Below are 18089 nucleotides of genomic sequence, written 5' to 3'. Positions count from 1 at the left end.
CACGGCAGCTCTCCGCCTCAACACCTCAAGGGGGGAAGGGACAGACAGCCTAAAGGAAGAAAGAACAAAACAACAAGAAAGAAAGAAAAAAGAAAGTACGTAAAAAATAAAAAGTATGCAGGGTTAAACTTGGGCGACGCCAACGCAGCTCCTCCGCTGCTAATGAGGCGGGGTGGCGCCCCACCCAGGGCAGGTCCGGCAGGTGAGCGCCCGCCCCTCACAGCTCCCCCCACCCGGTGATGGAGCACAGGTGATGTGTAACTGCCGGACGGGGCAAAGAGGTATTGCGGTTCTGCTCGCCTCAGCGGGACGCAGGTGTCCCGTGAGGGGCGGGCGAGGCACGGGGCGGCCGCTCTGGGCCCCCAGGTGGGCGCTGCGGGGGGGTGATTCCTCACAGGTGTGCGGAGCGGCGCCTGAGGGCAGCGCGGCGCGGGCGGGGCTCTGCGCGGTGCGTACTTAAACAGAGCTTAGGTAGTCTGCAGTGAGTGTGTGTCTTTCTGGTTCTGGGTGGCAGACGTAATGAGGCTGGGAGTTGGAAGTTGTTCCTGTGAGTATCCGGTATGGGCTGGTTGTGGTGTCTGATGTGAATTTGTTGCAGCTACTGAAAAGCTCTTATGGGGCTGTGCAATGGGCTGCAAGCAGTGCTATGAGAACCGGTATTACTAAAGAGCTTGTGTCTCTGAACGTCCTACTTCCTTAATTTGCTTTCTTTATTTTTAATGACATAATATTAAAATGTGCAGAGACCTGAGGGGGATATGAAGAGGCTTAAGTATGTTTTTAGTGCCTATAGATTTCCTATTTTTAATTTAGTAATTACTGTGGTGCCTTACATGTGCTGTATTTCTATTTTCGTCTTACTGAGCTCCTGCTTGTGAGAGATGTTTCCCTTGGGTATCTGCTTTGAGATAAAGGGTGGTGTTCCTAAACACTTCAGTGTGATTGTAGTTATTAGCTATGGGGCACATCATAAAGGTGAGTAACCACAAAGAAAAGAAGTTTGTGGGACTTTGAAATTCCCCCCCCCCCCCCAGTTCTGTAGTTTGTCTTTTACAAGTCTTATCATTCACTTTGAAATGTTTTTTATTTCTTCTAAGTATTTTGAGAGAGAAAACTTCTTACACCTCCTTCACTTTATGAATAATTTTCTATGGGAAAGCTGTTGCTACTGTCAATAGAACCCTTGTGCAGATGGGGGTGTTTGGTTAGTTTGTATATCTTCAAGTAATAACAAATTAAATATGGTGTCTTATGAGAAAGCTTGAAGAAGTACTTATTGTTGGGATTTTGGTAACAGTCATACTGAAAACAAAGCATATGTATTGTAGTTTGTCTTTAAAAACTGAAATACTTTCTTGCTATCTTTCAATGTGATCTCTTGTCCCAACCTGTGTTAAGTATCAGTCAGTTATTGGAGTCACTGCTATCACTTCGGTGTTGTTTCTGAATGTGGCCAAAATTGATCCCCCTCTTGAGCTCAACAGATATCACTTCTTCTCTGATGAAGAAAAGGAGATCTCTGAACTTGATGGGATCCAGAAGGCAAGGGCTGTTAACAGGTCAAAAAATGCCTGTAGGATGGGGTGCAGGCAGTGAATGAAATTATTGTTATTGTAACCCAGTAAGTAACTTCTCCAGCTTTCTTCTCTTCATCTCCCTAGAAGAACTTTCCCTTTTATTTGAATGAGCAGCAATGCAACTTCTATGAACTGAAGTGTATATCTGGCCTCATTTAGTAATCAAAGCTTGTTTTTAAGGTGAATATGAGCAATTAGGGATTAACAATGCTGTTGACAACTGTTACATATCAAATCATGAAGCAGTTGTAGCTTAGATTGCATTAGGGCTGGGTTGTCAAGTAGTGAGAAACTATTGTATTAACTTGTTTATAATGTGAAATACTGATGTAAAATGTCATGTTCTGTAGCAATTAAGCTGCTGTTTTGCAAAGGTGAGCTTTGGGTATGTTCACCACTCCTGGAGACTTAAGGGTGCTGTTGATTGTTGGATAAACAGATAATGGAAGTTACTACTTGTCATGGTATAGAATTAAAGCAAGAGAAAGTTCAGTCTCTTGTCTTCTCTTTAGATTTGAAAAACGTATCTTACTGTTTCTTTTCAAAAGAAAAAAAAATGCTTCAATCTCTAGGTCCAAAAACATGGCGATATCATGGTTGTTACTGATATAAAGATGTATGTGTGTTTCTGTTTATTTGAGGTGATGATGCAGCATGAAATGTAATACACCCTTTTCCTCGCTAGAGGGAGCCAGGGGAGAAGATGGAGGAAAGCACCTCCGTTCAATTCTCCTGAAAATGGGGAAACAAAATCCGCTATTGCTAAATTGGTGTTTAAATAGATTACAGTCGTAGAAGTGCACATCTTGCTTCTTTCATCTCATAGGTATTTTAAAACAGTTTTCTTGACATATTTAGTCTTGTGTTTTCTTGAGTGAAGAATGCAGTGTACTTACCTTTTTAATAGTAAATGATGAGAGAATTTGTGAGACCATTTTTCCCTCCTTTAAAATTCCTCATCATGAACAACATAATCACAACTTTCCCTGTAGTCTCCTGTGGAATCATATCATATAGGCAAATATGAAAGCTATCTGTATTTCGAGGAGCTTTTCACACCCTTTTGTAGGGCAAGGAAAAGCAGGGGAAAAAAAGACTTTTACTTTCCTTTTTCAGAAGGACAGGAAATATTAGTGCTTATCTTTAGGGCATAAGGTGATGTTGAAATTGAAGGCTGAAAGTGCTGAGCTGTAACAGACAGTTAGGAATAGTGATGTTTAAAGGGAATGCTGGAAATCTCATCACTTATGTTTGCTAAATAGAGGCACAGGAGATAAACACTGATAGTTCAAATGCTTTTCTTGTATTCAAGTTTTCCAAAGCTAGTTGAAAAGATTACAGCTCTGGAAAGACAAGCAAAGAGTCCATATGCATTAAATGTGACCACTGAGCATCCCAAACATGGAAAGCTTTTGGAAGCACTAAGAGAATGCATGTGAAACTTGTAGCATGTGCAGCTAACTTTAGTCTAGTTTACAAAACAGTCTGCTAAATCCAAAGGTACTCAAATGAAGACTGTCAGACTTATCTGCCTGCTTATATTTGCTTTTAATTTTATTTACTTGTGTTGTTGCTGGAGGAGTTACCTTCTTGCACTGTAATTCCACTGACTCCAAAAAGCTAACTAGCATTCCACTGCATCTCTAATGCAGAAGGATGGCTATATAGCTATATGCATCAAAACAGTGGAACAGTGCAAAGAAAATGGCACCCACTTGAGATATATATACTTAGAAGGAGGCAGACCATGTTAAAAAAATCTGGTGAATAAAACTGGATGGTTTGAAGAAAAATCTCTTGAAAAACAAGGTGCCACTTTTATATTCACCATTAAAATAATTTTAAAAGCAACCAAAATTATTTCTTCAGGAGTGTGTTTAAATTGAGAAATAATGTGACATTTTTTCTCCCATCCCAGGATTTTCACACTGTTTGTATTTTAGTAGTGTTTGAAGAGGTAAATTAGATATGGAAACAACTGAAGTTTGTTCACTAACAAGAAGTTCTTGCTGTCCTCCAGCACAAACCAGACTTTCCACTAGGTGTCTCTAAGTGTAAAGTAAAGGCAGTCTAGAAAGTAGCTATGTGTGTTTAACACATTATGATGTGTGCATATGGAAGAGATTAGAAATGTGCCTCTGGTGAGCCAAGTGCCTTGGTCCTTTATTCCTCTGGAATTATAATGAACAGTTGAATTCCAGTAGCTGCAGTCAGTTTTACATAGATTGTACTAATGAAAGTAAGAGTTTTTAGAAAATTGATGGTAACTGAAAACAGATGCTAAAAAGTAGAGAGGCTTTCCTTTAGTTTTATCTTTCCACTAATGTGTATCTTTAATCTATCTATACAATGACTTTCTAGGGTGTGTGACTTCACAGTTCTAAATAACTCCATCACTGCAGAGGCTTAGGGTCTGTGGAGTATCCAAACTGAATAAACATAATGCACAGTATGTGATTCTCAATCCTTTTGTGGCTCAGAATAAAAGTGGCCAAGAAAAGATGGCTTCATAGTATTCATATAGAAATGTGATTCAAGTAAACTGTTCCTACAGACCGCACTGAAGTATCAATTCAAATTTGGCTAAAAGGTCTTTTTTTGCACTGTTTTTTCATATTTCTTATACCAAATAGTCTTAATTTTTTATTTTTCTCTTCTGAGAATTGAGAGGTGATCTTCCACACTTTTGCAGTCACATTCAAATACACTTTGATCCTTGTTCTCCTTATGCAGTGTACTATAAATCATGTGTTTGTGACCATATTTGTTGCATTACAAGTATCCTGTAGAGGAAGAACTTCCTGAGAAGAACAATGTGTGGTTCTAATGCCAAGTAGGTAAATAATCAGACTGAAATCTCCTTGCTTTCAATGCTGAGCAGCTTCAAATTGTTATTTTGCACAACTTAAGTCAGTATGGAGAAATACTGTTGGAGAAGTACTGTTAAAAACAAAGCAGGAGATTTCCATGTGTCTTACAGAAGATTGCTCAGTAATGTCAAGTATCAGCTTGATATCTTAATAGAAGCACCATACTTTGTTCTCTGCCCATATTTCTTACCCACTGTGGTTTTGATATAGTTTGGCTGGAAATGCAAGGCAATTAATTCTGTACTTAAAGTATTTTCTCACATCCTTGATTCTAGATATGGATCTGCGTTTTTCAGAACCTGTTATTTCAGGTATGAAATAAGAAATGATAAAATGGAAGAGGAAAACATATGGGAAGGTATCACTAAGGGATAAGGTATTTACTTGAATGTACTGTAACTATTGATTTGTGAAACACACTTACAATATTGCACTGCTCTTGTCCTTCAGCCTAATATTGTCCTGACTGCTTGTTCCTGCTCAGAGCTCTTTGCTATTCTGTTGTTAAGCATAATGCTTTTCCTAAGTGAAAGGCTACTTATGCTAAACATATCCTCAATCTGTAGCAATGCTCTGCTGATGTTCAGGTATTCTCTGTGTATTTCCTGCTATGTAGTCACAGCAGTTCTCCTAGTTGCTGTGACGTAACAGGTAATAAATCACAGTGACTTGTAGTTGCTGGAACCCACGTATTCAAGAGACTAATTAAGGAACTGGAAGATTTAATTGTATGTATTTTCCATTAGTAGCTTGCTTTCATCTGGAAATGTGATCTTCCTTGTGATGGTCCTTCGTGGGTGGGTTTCTTGTTGTCTTTTTCTGTTGTTGATTTTGTGATTACTCACTGAAACTGAGTTATTTTCTAAATTTTCAGTGTCTGTGCTGGCTGAACATTTGAAATTACATGCTTATATTGATTTATTTATTGATTTTATTATGTTGAGGTTGGAAGGGAGCATTTGAGACAGTTCAGTCCAGCATTCCTGCTTCCATGGGGCCAGTGAGAACAGGTTGTCCAGCACTGTGTACAGTCAGGTTCTGAGCATCTCCAAGGATGGAGTCTCCATGTTCTTTCTGGACAAACTTTATTTCAGTATTACATTACCTTCATGATAAATATTGTTCAGATGCAATAATTAAAATTTGTGCCTATTATCTCCTGTCCTGTTTTTAAAAAAAAAACAATGAGAAGTCAGTCTAGTTTACCATCTGCTGTGAGATATTTATAAACACTGGTAAATCTCCTCACCCCAATGGCTTCTTTCTCTTTTCTGGGTTAAACAGCCTCAGCATTCACCTTTCATTGAATTTCTCTTGAACCTCAGACAACCTCTCAGTAGATTCTGAGCTTAAAAGGTTTGTTTCCTTTTCTGCCCTGAGGATCCTATTCTTAAGGGATCTGAACTTAAGATCTAAGAACAAAAACCAGATTGTATGGTACAGACAGAAAAAATGAAAGTTTTTCATCACTATATGAATATGTATTAAATATCTTTAAAAACAAAAAAACACCCTTAATAACACAATTAACCAGAACAAATAATGAAAAATGCTGCAGTTCTCCTAGTGATTTCAGTGTTCTAAGTACTGTTTCAAAATCAAAGATGACTGCAATAGAGTATTTGTTATCCATGCAAAGTAACAACCATAGAATTACAAATTCATGGAGTGCATTAAAATTAAGCTTGTCTCTGTGATATTTATTTGCATTTTCTTTTAGTAAATTAAGCCTACTTTTTCACAGCTGTAGCTAATACAGTAAAATAGAAGTTCTGACTGTGAACCAATGTGTAGAATATTGAGCCTTTTTATTCAACAAAATATCAAAAATGAAAGTTTTTTCCTAATAAAATCATTGTGCCATGTTTGTTATTGCTGGACAGAGATGGCATTCAGGAATGTTACTCAGACTGGAGGCAGCTGTGTATGTCAGATAGATGCTGAGGAAATGAGGGTGAGGAAGCAGCTGTAATAATTTTTCCATTCCTTTTCCATCTCTGGATGTTTACTGAAGCAGAAAGAATTTGTCACTGGTCTTTTAATTGGCTGGCTTTTCTCCATGTAAAACATGGGAGGAGTGTGTAGGAAAAGTGAAACGTGTAATGCATGCTTGCACTGAAGAAACAGGAGGTAAACTGTAACTTAATGTTCACCAGGACAAACTATTTAAAGTTGTCTCCTAAACTACCTTTCTTCTGGAATGGAACTTCTCTCTATAAAAGGTAGGTTTTTCTTATCAAGCAGGCTTCACATATTTAGTAGGTGGCTATTTGAAGCACCTTCAGAGACTGCGGATGTGCATTGTTGATTTATGTGAAGGGGGGTCCTTCTTGTAGTGCTTTCTTCAAGGGAAGTCCAGCAAGCACTGTGTAAATTCTGTGCTCTTGCAGCATGGTCAAACTGCTGCAGTGTTTGGAGTCCTGATCTGCCTGTGGCTCAGTGACAGTTTGATGGTCTCTTCCTGTTTGCCCTGAAAGTGAAAGCTTTCTCACCATACAAAATGCAGTGGGATTATTTAGGTAGACACTGTCTAAATATATTGCAATTCCATAGAGTACATAAGGATATTTAGGTACAGATGAAAGCAAGAATAAGGAAAAGGAAGGTAGATAAGCAAGTGGAAGTCAGAACATGGTGCTAAGCTATGGGGACCTCACTAGTGTAAAGCTAAATACTTGAAATTTTGCTTTTTTTAATTTACTGGTAATTATTAGATCAAAATTATACCAATGTAATGCATGATATACATAAAAATTGCAGGGCTGCAGTGTTTCTTCAGTCAAATTTATTTTAACTGTCTTACATGTGCTCATATGGCAGGGAAAAATAACATTTATCTGGATTAAAGACTAATTTAAGTTATATTTAGTAGCCATACACTGAATCTGGAGTAATGGCCAGGTTTCCATGTTTAGGACAAATCTATGTCAATCACAATTGCTTCTATAGAACTCTTCATCAATGGGAGTGACACCACAGAGTGGAACTTACAGCTGTAAAATAAACAAATGAGTCAGGATTCAAAATGCAAACTTTTAAATTGGTGAAGTGTTTGCTGCAACTTCCTACTTCTAGCAGGCAGGGTAAATGCTGAATGAAAAGTACTTCTTAATAGGATGCTAGTCATTAGCTTCAATAATCTGAAGACTGTGTGTTTTCTGTGAATTGTATTTAGAATTTTGAACCCTCATTGTGAGGTGATGGATAGTGGATAATAAAGAATTATATGGTCTCCATTTTACCTTTGTATTGCACCCATGCATTTACTAAGCTTAAATAAGCTGTAAAACAAACTACTCCTTTTTTTTCCAAAAATGTTTTAAGAAATATTATTATTACAATGTTTATATTTGAAAGTGTTAGGCTTTTTGTTGATGTGTTTTTAAACCATTGAAATAGATTAGATTTCCTTTTTTTAAAAAAAATCATAGTGTCAAGGTATGAAATCTCTTTTTTTCCTTTATAGTAAAAAAAGGAAGGTTGGATAAAGCAGCTGGTAAGTCTCATTTCCCTTTTAATTTCTGTTTTATGTCATAGTAAACAATGAGGTGACTGTTATGTATCTCAGCAGGAGTTCAGCACAAAACAAATGAGGAAATAGAAGTACTTTAAAGATAAAAATAAAAAAATAATATGGCCTCTAACAATTTATTTGAAGTTGCTAATTATTGTCTCTCAATCAAGTTAAAAGATATTTCCATTTGAAAAGAAATTATACTTAATTTGACCTAAACTGGTCATGACTTGAAGCTCTTGAACTTCACTTCCTTTTCTCACACAACATTGACCAGAGACTTCCATTTTTTTATTAAGAATTGCAATAATGGATTTGTGGGAGCAAAGTTGGTTGTCTCTGAACAACATCTATGGCTCCTTTCTACTGAGTAGCTGAGTAACAATCTGTTTTGACAGTTATTCTTGAAGGAGAATGCAGTATGTGCTGTCATGTGGAAGATGGCTTTTGTATTTTGTTACTGAACATAACCCATGAAATTTAAATAAGACTAATTAGTGATAAAGCACTGAAAGCCAGTGTCTATATCCATGGAAAAGCTAGAGAGGCCAAGGAGCTCTTGGAGAAATAGCAGTTCTAAAGGGCAGATAACAAATTTTCAAGCAAGAAAAAAATGATAATACAGGCAGACAGAATTTTTTTTTTAGTTCTTATGCTAGAAAATGAGCTAGGAAAGATGAAAGTAATCAGGATTTATCACCATTTTTAGTAGTAATCTGGTCCATTGCTCTATCTTTTCTGTTACTGTTTCCTTTAAAGGAGATGGATTTTTATTTTGGGTGTGATTGCTGTGCAGTTGTTTTTTTTTAAGTTTAGAAATGGGTACAGGTGCTCAAAGTTGTTGGATTGAACACTTCAGGTTGTTGTTTCTCAGTGAAATGATTTACCAGGAATTTGTTCTGAAAGCTTCTCACAAGTTAAGCTGCAAGCCTCCAAACCACAATTTCGTTTTGCAGCTACAAAAGATTTTGTAAATTGCACCTTTTGCCTCAGTTACAAGGAGTAATAGGATAGCATGGGAATCATGCGTTGTTGACACTGTTTCTCAAAAATTAGCCACTGTTCTTCTACATCTATATTGACTTTGTCAACAGTGTGTTTAAAGTAAGAACAAAAGAGGTGTTTGAGAACACTGGTGTACTACATTATGGAGAGTTGACTGCTGTTGGTTTTCTTTGGAAAAAATTCATATTACTTAACACCTTTTAGTCCTTTTGTCAAATATTATCAGTCCTAATTAATAAGATATACCTACAGGATAAACAGGCAGAGGCCAAGAGATTACTCTTCTCCTTTGTGTGTTTTGGTCATTGCTAGGTAATTTAAGGCGATCTATTCAAGAGACCATTGTAGATGGAAACAGGCAACCAAAGGGGTATTCTGTTACTTACAATGCCATGTTCCTCAATAAAAGCTGAGGTGAAGGAGGAGGAAAGGGAGGATGTCTGGAGAGATGGCATTTTGTCTTGAAAAGAAACTGTTATTGGTCATGAACCCTGCTTTCCTGGAGGTGACTAAACAGCTGTGTGCAGACAGGAAGAAGTGAAGAATTCTTTGTTTTACTTTCCTTGCATGCACAACTTCTGCTTGGCCTAGTAAACTGCCTCTAATCTCAAGTTTTCGCACTACCTTTCCGATTCTTTTCCCTGTGCCACTATGGGGAGGAGGGAGAAAGTAGCTGTGTTGTACTCATCTTCCTACTGGAGTAGGGTAGCAACAGGCCCAGAATGGCAGAGTAGTTCTGCTTTTCTATTAGTGATACTTAAAAAAAAAACAGTTTTATCTGTCAGCGGTTTAGGTCCTTTTTTATTGTTATTATTTTAGGAAAGTGTTTGAGTTTCTTTGGGACAGTATCTGAATCATTTAGCACCTGTGACTGCAGACATAACTAGATTACCACACAAAGACATGACAGAACTGCATCATGACAAGTTTTTTGTCTTGCCTTAATTGAACATGAATGTCAAATAGTTAATCACCAATATTATATCACTTGAAAGTTGAAAATCTGTGGGGAGTACGTCCTGGTTTCATACAAAATCTGTCAGGGAAATTGATAAATAATTTGGGAAGTCATGTTTGGAATCTGATACCTAAAACAGTTGCTTACATCTAGGATTATGTTCTTTCCCACCTGTAGTGGGATTTTCCTGTTGTAATATCATGAGGATTTCCTTGTTCAAATCCATGTTTGAAAGCAATCACTGAATGTGTTCTATGAAGAAAGAGTGAGATTTCCATAACCTTTGAATTGAATGCTTCTGACTTCTAGAATAAAAGATAATAATAACTTAGGTCTACAACTAAGTGTTCTTGTTACTACTTTTACAGAGGCATTTGACACCTATGTTGTTTTGAAAGTTCAAGACTTGAAAGGCACTACAGTAGACAGAAGGGGAAGTGAACCTTGCTGGGAACAGGACTTCATGTTGTAAGTTTCAGGTGGTTCTTATCAGCTGACTGTTGCATCTTTGTTTTTGGTTTGATCAATTGATATTGTGTGTGACAACTTACTTCCTGTGAAAACAAAGGAAAAATTACTCTAACAGAATAAGGCTACTGATAGCTGGAAATTGTGCCATGTTTTTGGCAGAATTATCCTCATCAGATTTGGGGGGGGGGGGAGGAAAAGGCAGTTGGGAATAATAGAACTTCAAGACTGGCTTGTCCAGTCTGATATTATGATATTATGCCTGCTATTTCATATTCTGAGTTTACTGAATATGAACCTACCCTGAATGTGCTGTAAGCCACTAACACAAGGTATTGTGATAAAGAGCCACCGTTTTCAGTTTAATGGTTTATGTATTCATTGTTTTTAGTGAAATTGGTGCTGACGAAAAGGGCTTCACTGTAGAACTGTGGAAGAAAGGCTTGCTCTGGGATAGCATTTTAGGAGTTCTATGGATTCCTCTTTCATCTGTGGAACATGCAACAGATGTAAGTTGACTTTCTGTGAAAATACAAACAGTAAGTAAAATCCAGTGAATTTCTTGTGTTTTTTTTAGTCTCAGACTAGTGTAATGACAATTGATGTAAATTTATAGTCTCTGCTTGCTTCAGTCTCTGGTACTGAGGTATAGAGCAAATGGACTCAGTAACAGCTGATATCCATTAGCTGTTCATACCCTAGAGAGCAGGCTCTCATACTGAGTCAGGTGTAATTCAGTAAGTGGGTTAGAGTTCATTTGCACTTTAATTATTAGGCAGGAACATTTTGGTTTGGGGATTTGAGCAAGGGAATTTCAAATTGTTGTGCCTGGTCTGACCTCACTGTGTTACCTTGAATAAGCATCTGTTAAAATGGCCGAAATAAACCTGTTGTACTGTCCCATGGGAATTGACTGCTGTGTCATAGAGGGCAACAGAAATTTACTCTATGGTAATAAGGAAGGAAATATTACAATGAGAACATAAGGTAAGATGAGTGGAGAAAACCCATCAGTCCCAGGAGTTAAGTATCCAGCACAGTCACAACTGGCCACCAGAGTAAGTATGCTTGCTCTCAGGCTAGAAAAATCAAGAAAAAATGATTTCAAGGAGTGTGCAAATACTGAAGCAAACTGCAAGTCCTGTGAAATTGTCTGAAAGGAGTTAAAAGTAAGAAGAGATGCCTTATTCTAATACTCAATTCTCACACACATGCATCTATTTAGTCTGGGGTCTATTTATGAAAAAAGTTTTTTGAATCCTTCCTGAATTAGGGAAGATGGATTAAGTTCTGAACCTGAGTTGCCCTTCACCTGTTCCTTGCACATAAGAATAATTTTGCCTAGTAATTGCTCTGTCTCTCAGTATAAAATCTGTTTTTTTCCTGTGAAGAGCTAAGTGAAAAGTTCAAGGAGAGAAAATCAGAAAGGCTTTCTTACAGCATCCCCCATAAGTTTACTTAGCCAACTTCATAGGAAATAACAGTTGTATGTGTAATTAACTGACATTTTGATGATTCTACCTCATTTGATGTTCATTCTACGTCAAAGATTTGGGGACGGGGAGGGGGTGTAAGGTAAGGTGCCATAAAGGCACTCACATTGAATTAAGGGAAACTTAGTAGATAATCTTTAAATCCTATGCAGACATATTTTCTGAATATTTTCCTAGGAAGGTCCAGGTGCCTGGTGGACACTGCATTCCAAAGTAGTAAAAAATGGAACTGAGATTCAAGGCACAAGAATGCCAACTTCACACGAGCTCTTATTGGATGTCTACTTTGCAATACCATTTGGTGAGTTAAAGATTAATGGGGAGGAGGGAAGGGAAGCATCTGTAAATAGCATTATCAAAAAATTAATGAACTGAGAAGTATCTTTCAATGCTGATTCTTAGACCATTCTGTTCTACTTTAAGTTCCTAAAATAGAGTCAAACGGTAATTTTTCTATGGGTTAAATGGTTATTTGTCACTGAAGGATTACATAGCATTTCAAAAGCTAAGTTAAGCCATCTCAAAATCTGTTTTTTTGTGGGCTTTGTTTCTTTTTTTTCCCCCCACTGACCTTCCACAACTTTTAGTGTAGGATTTCCTTCCTTGCTATTTGGTTGTGCTTCTCTCTGACTGCTTATGCATTAAAATAATAAAACCAAAACAGATCACTAGTAAAAAGCAACAGTGGGTTATAAAGATGATTACAGAAAAAGACAGTATGTTCAGTAACATACCTATTCTACAAGGAGAGAAATCGGTACAGCTGGTATTAGTGCTGTATATCACATACTTACTGAAGTCTCCTTTGTATCAGTATAGTTTTCCTATATAGAAAACAGATGTCCTTGGGAGGGGGACCCTCTAATTATTTGTTTCCTAGCTGCAAATTCAGGTTGTTAATTATTTCAGCCTGCTACTAAGCAGGAATCTCAGTGTACTCCTACCAAATAAATGAATTAGAAAGAAATAGGATTTTAGACTCTAGAGTGCTGTGGAAATCCTCTAGAGGTCACTCTTACACTGCAGTTCTCCTTGCAGGGGGTAGCACTTGGAAGCATTCTGTCTGGTATTGAGAAAGCGAGATGTTAATTTTCGCCCCCCCCTACCTGGAGTTTAAATGAATCATTAAATTTTGATCACTTATTCTGTTGAATGACTTTCAGTTCAGCTATCATCAACTGAGAATCTGTTCTTGACTTTTGGAGTCGGTGCTACCTCTTTGTTAAGTGAATTACATAATTACATTGGAAACACAAAGACTGTTGTTGCTGCTTGTATTTCCTGAAAGATGCCCCTTTGAGGATGTCACATACTTAATCTGCCGAAGGAAAAATAACCTTCAGTAGAAGTGAGAGCCCTCCATGCTCTTCTTAACTTGTGATTTTGTGTAGAATTTTTGATGCTTTTAGTATCAAATAACTTTTGCTAATGGGTGCTTTTTTCTATAAATATGAGTTAATGCTACTCTTGGTAGCAATAAGTGATCATTTCACCATGTTCTGTTAAAACACTAAGTAAAATGCAAATCTCATATTTAAGTTTTACAATCAAATTCATGGTAATACACGCCTATTAATTTTCTTTAATTGGACCCATATTCCTTAAGTATAAAAATATACACAGTGTTTTTATTTACACCCAAGAGTAGGCCACAAATTCTTAGAAAAGCATGGTCTTGTAAAACAGCATGGAACTGTGTACAGCTGAAAATACAGTGAAAGTGAAGTGCCAAGCATGTGGAGCAATTGGTCTTTTGAACACATGTTATAGAAACATTAAATCAAAGATGAATATGTTGTTGTTTAAATATATTTAAACAAATTTTACTGTTTCATTATATGAAACTGAACACTGAATGTTTTTACCTAGAAACTGTACAGTTGTATTGAGCTCATATTGAAGCAAATATTTTCTTTCTGAATATCCTTTCTGAAGTTTGTGTGTCATAAAGGGAACCAGATTAGGCTAAGGTTAGGTAATGTTTTCAGAGGAACAGTCAGAAGATGGTTGTGGTTGTGGATCTTGAAAGTATTTCTGCTTTCCTGTAGAAAATTGGATTTAACTACAATAGTATTTCCGTATCAACTTGATTAATTATCCACTACTAAATGTATTGCTCATGGATAAAAATTCACTTATTTTAGAAGCTCCTTGCTTCCTCAAGATGGACAGAAATATTTCTAAATTTCTTCTTAGATATACATGAAGATTTAGATTACAGAGGCTGCAGCAGGGGGATGCTCCTTCAAGAAACAGAATGTTCACAGAAAGATGCATATGATGGTCTGTTATCCCCAGAAAGTGGTCTCAGCAAGCAAGAAAACAAGATAAGGTATGTTAAATTGTCATATCAAGCAAGTATCATAATCTTTATTTTTAATTTGAGTGACATTCAGTGATACGCAGGTATTTTAAGCAAGTATCCGACTGGAAGTTTCATTAACCTATATAAAGCTATAAAAACTACCTTTTTTCTATATGGTAGAACGGTATATCATCTTCATGTTCTATTGAAAGAAAGTGTGAAGAATATGGTTTCCAGGTAAGAAAACTGGTGGTATTTTTGTCCTCTCATTGAATCACAGGTTGTCAGGAAAGGGGATTTTAGCCTAATAAAAATGTAGGCATTAGAAGTGCTTAATACTTATTTGGCAAACTCTTATAAAACGGTAATCTGTTAGTGATTAGCTTTTCCTAATGACAAATGCATGGTAATTTTCTTTCAAATTAAGGAACATCTCACTAGAACTGGAAGTCACTCTGACTACCCGTCCCTGTTTCCAACCTCTCCTACTCCTGCATTTCATTCTAGTTGTCACCAGGTGGTTACTCCCATTTCCTGTTCTTCATCTCTTCTGGAACTGTTGATTGCTAGAATGGGCTCAGTCGAGCTGCCTTCTGAATCAAAAAAAAAAAGAGCAGCACCATTTCTCACCTGCTTAGTGTTTTGCCTGTTTAGTGAATTGAGTCAGTACAGAGACGAATGGAGCAACCTTATTCTCTCTGCCAGCTGATTACTGATTACTACTGTTCCCTGTTCTGTCCCCTTCTCCAGGTCATCACGACAGTTTGTCTAGCTAGTCAATAAACCAGCCTAGGGAACCATTCTGTATGTAAATGAAGTATGTTTCGCCAGGTTAATTTTCATTCAGCCCAGCTTTGTGGTCTGTTTAACTTGGCAGATGCTCAAATGTTTTGTGGCAGCATAAAGAAACAATAGGAATGAGCAGGGGCAGACCTTGCTTACTCCAGCATTGTGTCAGAGGCTCAACAGGTCTGAATAATGAGATGCATACTGAAGCATGGAATAGATAAAGCTTCTCATGCAAGAGAGTTCAGTTCATAGTTGTAACAGGAGGAATTACAGTCTGTTACTGCTATTTGCATTATTTTTAACTATGATTTTCTGGTTTGTGGTTCACAAGCAGTGTGATACCTGCACAATTCTTAATTCTAAAGCACAGAAGGTATTAAAGCTGAGAACAATAGGAAAAATAAAAATATTTCTAAGAGTGTTGGGTGAGACAGCAAAGTTGACAGACAGTTGATTTTATTATTCTCTGGACCAAGTTCTATGTGGCTAAGCACTGAGAACACTTCAGTGGTGTTAAATTCAGAAACTTTCAGTGTTTGCTGTCAGAAAAGATGATAAAAGCTATTGCATTATTAAGGTATACATTCTCTGAAGGTATGATGTGTACAGACTTAAAAGATCTCTTTGTGTATGGTAAAAGCTGTGGTTCTGATGCCTGTAGGTTCAGTGAAGAATTACTGCTAAATATGAGTTAGCAAAAAGGTGATCAAGCTCATCAGTGTGGTCAGTCAGTAGAAAGTGCACATGCAGGGTGCTACAGCATTTTTCTGGTTGTTATCTGTATCTCTTTGTGTTTACCAGCAAACACTTGTAGCATATTAGCAGAAAAGTGCAACTGCTTACTTAGGGTGAGGGATGTCAGTAATTCAAGAGCAATTTCACTGTGTTTTCCAAAGAAAGTGTCCAGTCATTTGCATATTGTCTGGGCTGACACATCTTTTTTTCAACAGATCTGAGCCTCTGAGCAGATTAATCTAAATGAAAATAACTTAATCTGTCCTGATAATGAAATCATTTCCTTAGCCTTTTTGTCCCAGATGATCTTCTTGAATTTAAATGAAATTTCGTGTTACTAAATTAAGAGTTATCACTAAATTACAAGGTAATAATTTAAAATGGAAATTATTTTCATCTGATTAGAGGCCTTTTTCAAAGATTATCCAGAAAGATTATAATAGTTTTAAAGCTTAAAACTAAATAATTGTGCATTTATATGAAAAAAATTACATTTGTACTAATGAAATGCATCATATAACCCAGTGATGAGTAATTAAATTGGATTATTTGTTGTGAATTATAATATTTGGACTGCACCAAATTGGTTGTATCCTGTAAATACTCAAGGGTTCTGTGTACAAAGCTTGCTTCCTATTAATCTGTTCTTCACTTTGATTTGTCAGTTCTTCAGACTTCCATGCGTACAGTGTTTATGGCAGTTGACTCTGGATGTGGCCGGCTAATTAAGTGTAACTGATCAACTTTTTCTGCTAGTCATTAACTAAATATATTTGTCTGTGTAGAGTAACCATATAAGAAATCAATTGTTTCATTCTGTATGTGTTATTAGTATCCATTGCTCGGTGCTTGTGAGAATATGGATATCATGGTTAATTATTTTTCTGCCATTGAGATACAAAGGCAATGTTGTACATGGCTAGAAATGTATATAGTTTTTACACCAGAATGACTGGAAAACATATAATTTAAAAATACAAACTCTGGAGAATGTCACAGTGAGTGAGCTTTTCATGTGATTGTATGCTGATACTTCAGGGAAGATACACGTGTAAATATCTGAGTTACTCTTCAATACAATTATACTTTTTATGTACTTAAGGAACATATAAATCTATTACATTACCAGTATGTTGTGACATTGCTGCCTTGTGGGGAATTAGTACTGTATATAATTGAATTTTATATAATTATTTTTATATAATATATATTAAAAATAAACAAGTATTTTATATAATTGAATTGATAATTGAATTAAGTATGTACCATATTGAAAGATTAAGTTCATAAATCTTTACATGAAAACTAAGTTCTATGTACAGTCAAGGTTTACTGGGATAAGCTCTGCAATGCTGAGATCCTTGCAACCTGAAACACATGAAGCTAAAAACAGCACAGGAGATGTTTGTGCTCAGTTCCTGATGTTTCTTCTGAAGACATTTCATTTAACTGATGCTCAAGGATGGAAGTACTCTTTATAATTGAAATTAATCCATAACACAGAATAATCAGAATAAAAGTATGCTTCTTAAACTGTACAACTATGATTTGAAACAGAAGAACTATAAAGAAAAATTGTACTGAAAAATTACTGAGCAATAAATAGGCTTCTATATCCTACTTACAAGAGAACTTAGTTATTCAGCTTTTGAACATGTTGAAAATTCAGTATTTTAAAAATACCACTCTAATGTGTTAGACAGTGTTGTGCTGTGGTCAACAGCTAATCAGTTAAACAAAAGTACAGTGCAATTATCTGCTAATCACAAACTAAAACAAAGGGCGTCACACTGACAAAGTGTGTCCAAACCAGCCAAAATTAAGCAAAAGTCTAAAGCATTAGAGTAATACAGATCAATATATTAAAAATATTTAACATGTTCTAATACTTGTTTTCTATGCAAATGTACAAGTCAATCATATGACAAGAAAATGACCTGCTGGTTTACATCTAAAATTTAAAAAAACTGTTCTTTAGGTTAATTATTCCATCCACATAGACATCTGGGTAGATGTTATGCATCCTTGTATTGATGCTGGAAATAAATGATGTGCATACAAAATCACAGCAGGCCTGCGTAAATCTGATGGACAAAGTTGGGCCTGAATATTTGGTTCTGCAGTATTTGGTTTTCTGATGCTGTTTCCTCCAAACGAATGTGTATGATGCAAATGCTGAGTGTTAGAGAGGTGTACTACTAAAACTGAACTTCACTATCACTCACAATGTTGATTTTAAGGAAAGCTTCATTAATCAAATATTCATTAAAACAATGTGATTTGATAGTAACATACTGATTTTTTTGGATAACAGTTCAAAACTGAAAAGAATACTTAATTGTGATAAATAGAGTTTTAAAAGTTTGAGTTTGAAG

At 36.4% G+C, this 18089-nt stretch overlaps 1 protein-coding gene across 1 annotated transcript; it reads left to right on the top strand.

The window, feature by feature from the left end:
- Positions 1 to 483: 483 nt before the first annotated feature.
- Positions 484 to 17772, top strand: LOC415414 (unc-13-like). Its single transcript, XM_040706927.2, has 7 exons — positions 484 to 547; positions 7914 to 7943; positions 10293 to 10392; positions 10784 to 10901; positions 12063 to 12186; positions 14082 to 14217; positions 16380 to 17772. Exons 1-7 carry the CDS (start codon positions 520 to 522, stop codon positions 16417 to 16419), a joined length of 576 nt encoding a protein of 191 aa, XP_040562861.2. The 5' UTR covers positions 484 to 519; the 3' UTR covers positions 16420 to 17772.
- The last annotated feature ends 317 nt before the right edge of the window (positions 17773 to 18089 follow it).

The sequence above is a fragment of the Gallus gallus genome, chromosome 10 (genome assembly GCF_016699485.2).
Source record: "Gallus gallus isolate bGalGal1 chromosome 10, bGalGal1.mat.broiler.GRCg7b, whole genome shotgun sequence".
NCBI lineage: Eukaryota > Metazoa > Chordata > Aves > Galliformes > Phasianidae > Gallus > Gallus gallus.
Note: the sequence above shows the minus strand (reverse complement) of the source record. Positions and strands in the feature narration are given on the sequence as shown.

Excerpts from the sequence above, each read along its gene's own strand:
- LOC415414 (XM_040706927.2), top strand. The coding sequence starts at position 520 with ATGAGGCTGGGAGTTGGAAGTTGTTCCT. Across the intron at positions 548-7,913 it reads GGGAGTTGGAAGTTGTTCCT|TAAAAAAAGGAAGGTTGGAT; the intron begins GTGAGTATCCGG and ends TTTCCTTTATAG. Across the intron at positions 10,393-10,783 it reads TGGGAACAGGACTTCATGTT|TGAAATTGGTGCTGACGAAA; the intron begins GTAAGTTTCAGG and ends CATTGTTTTTAG.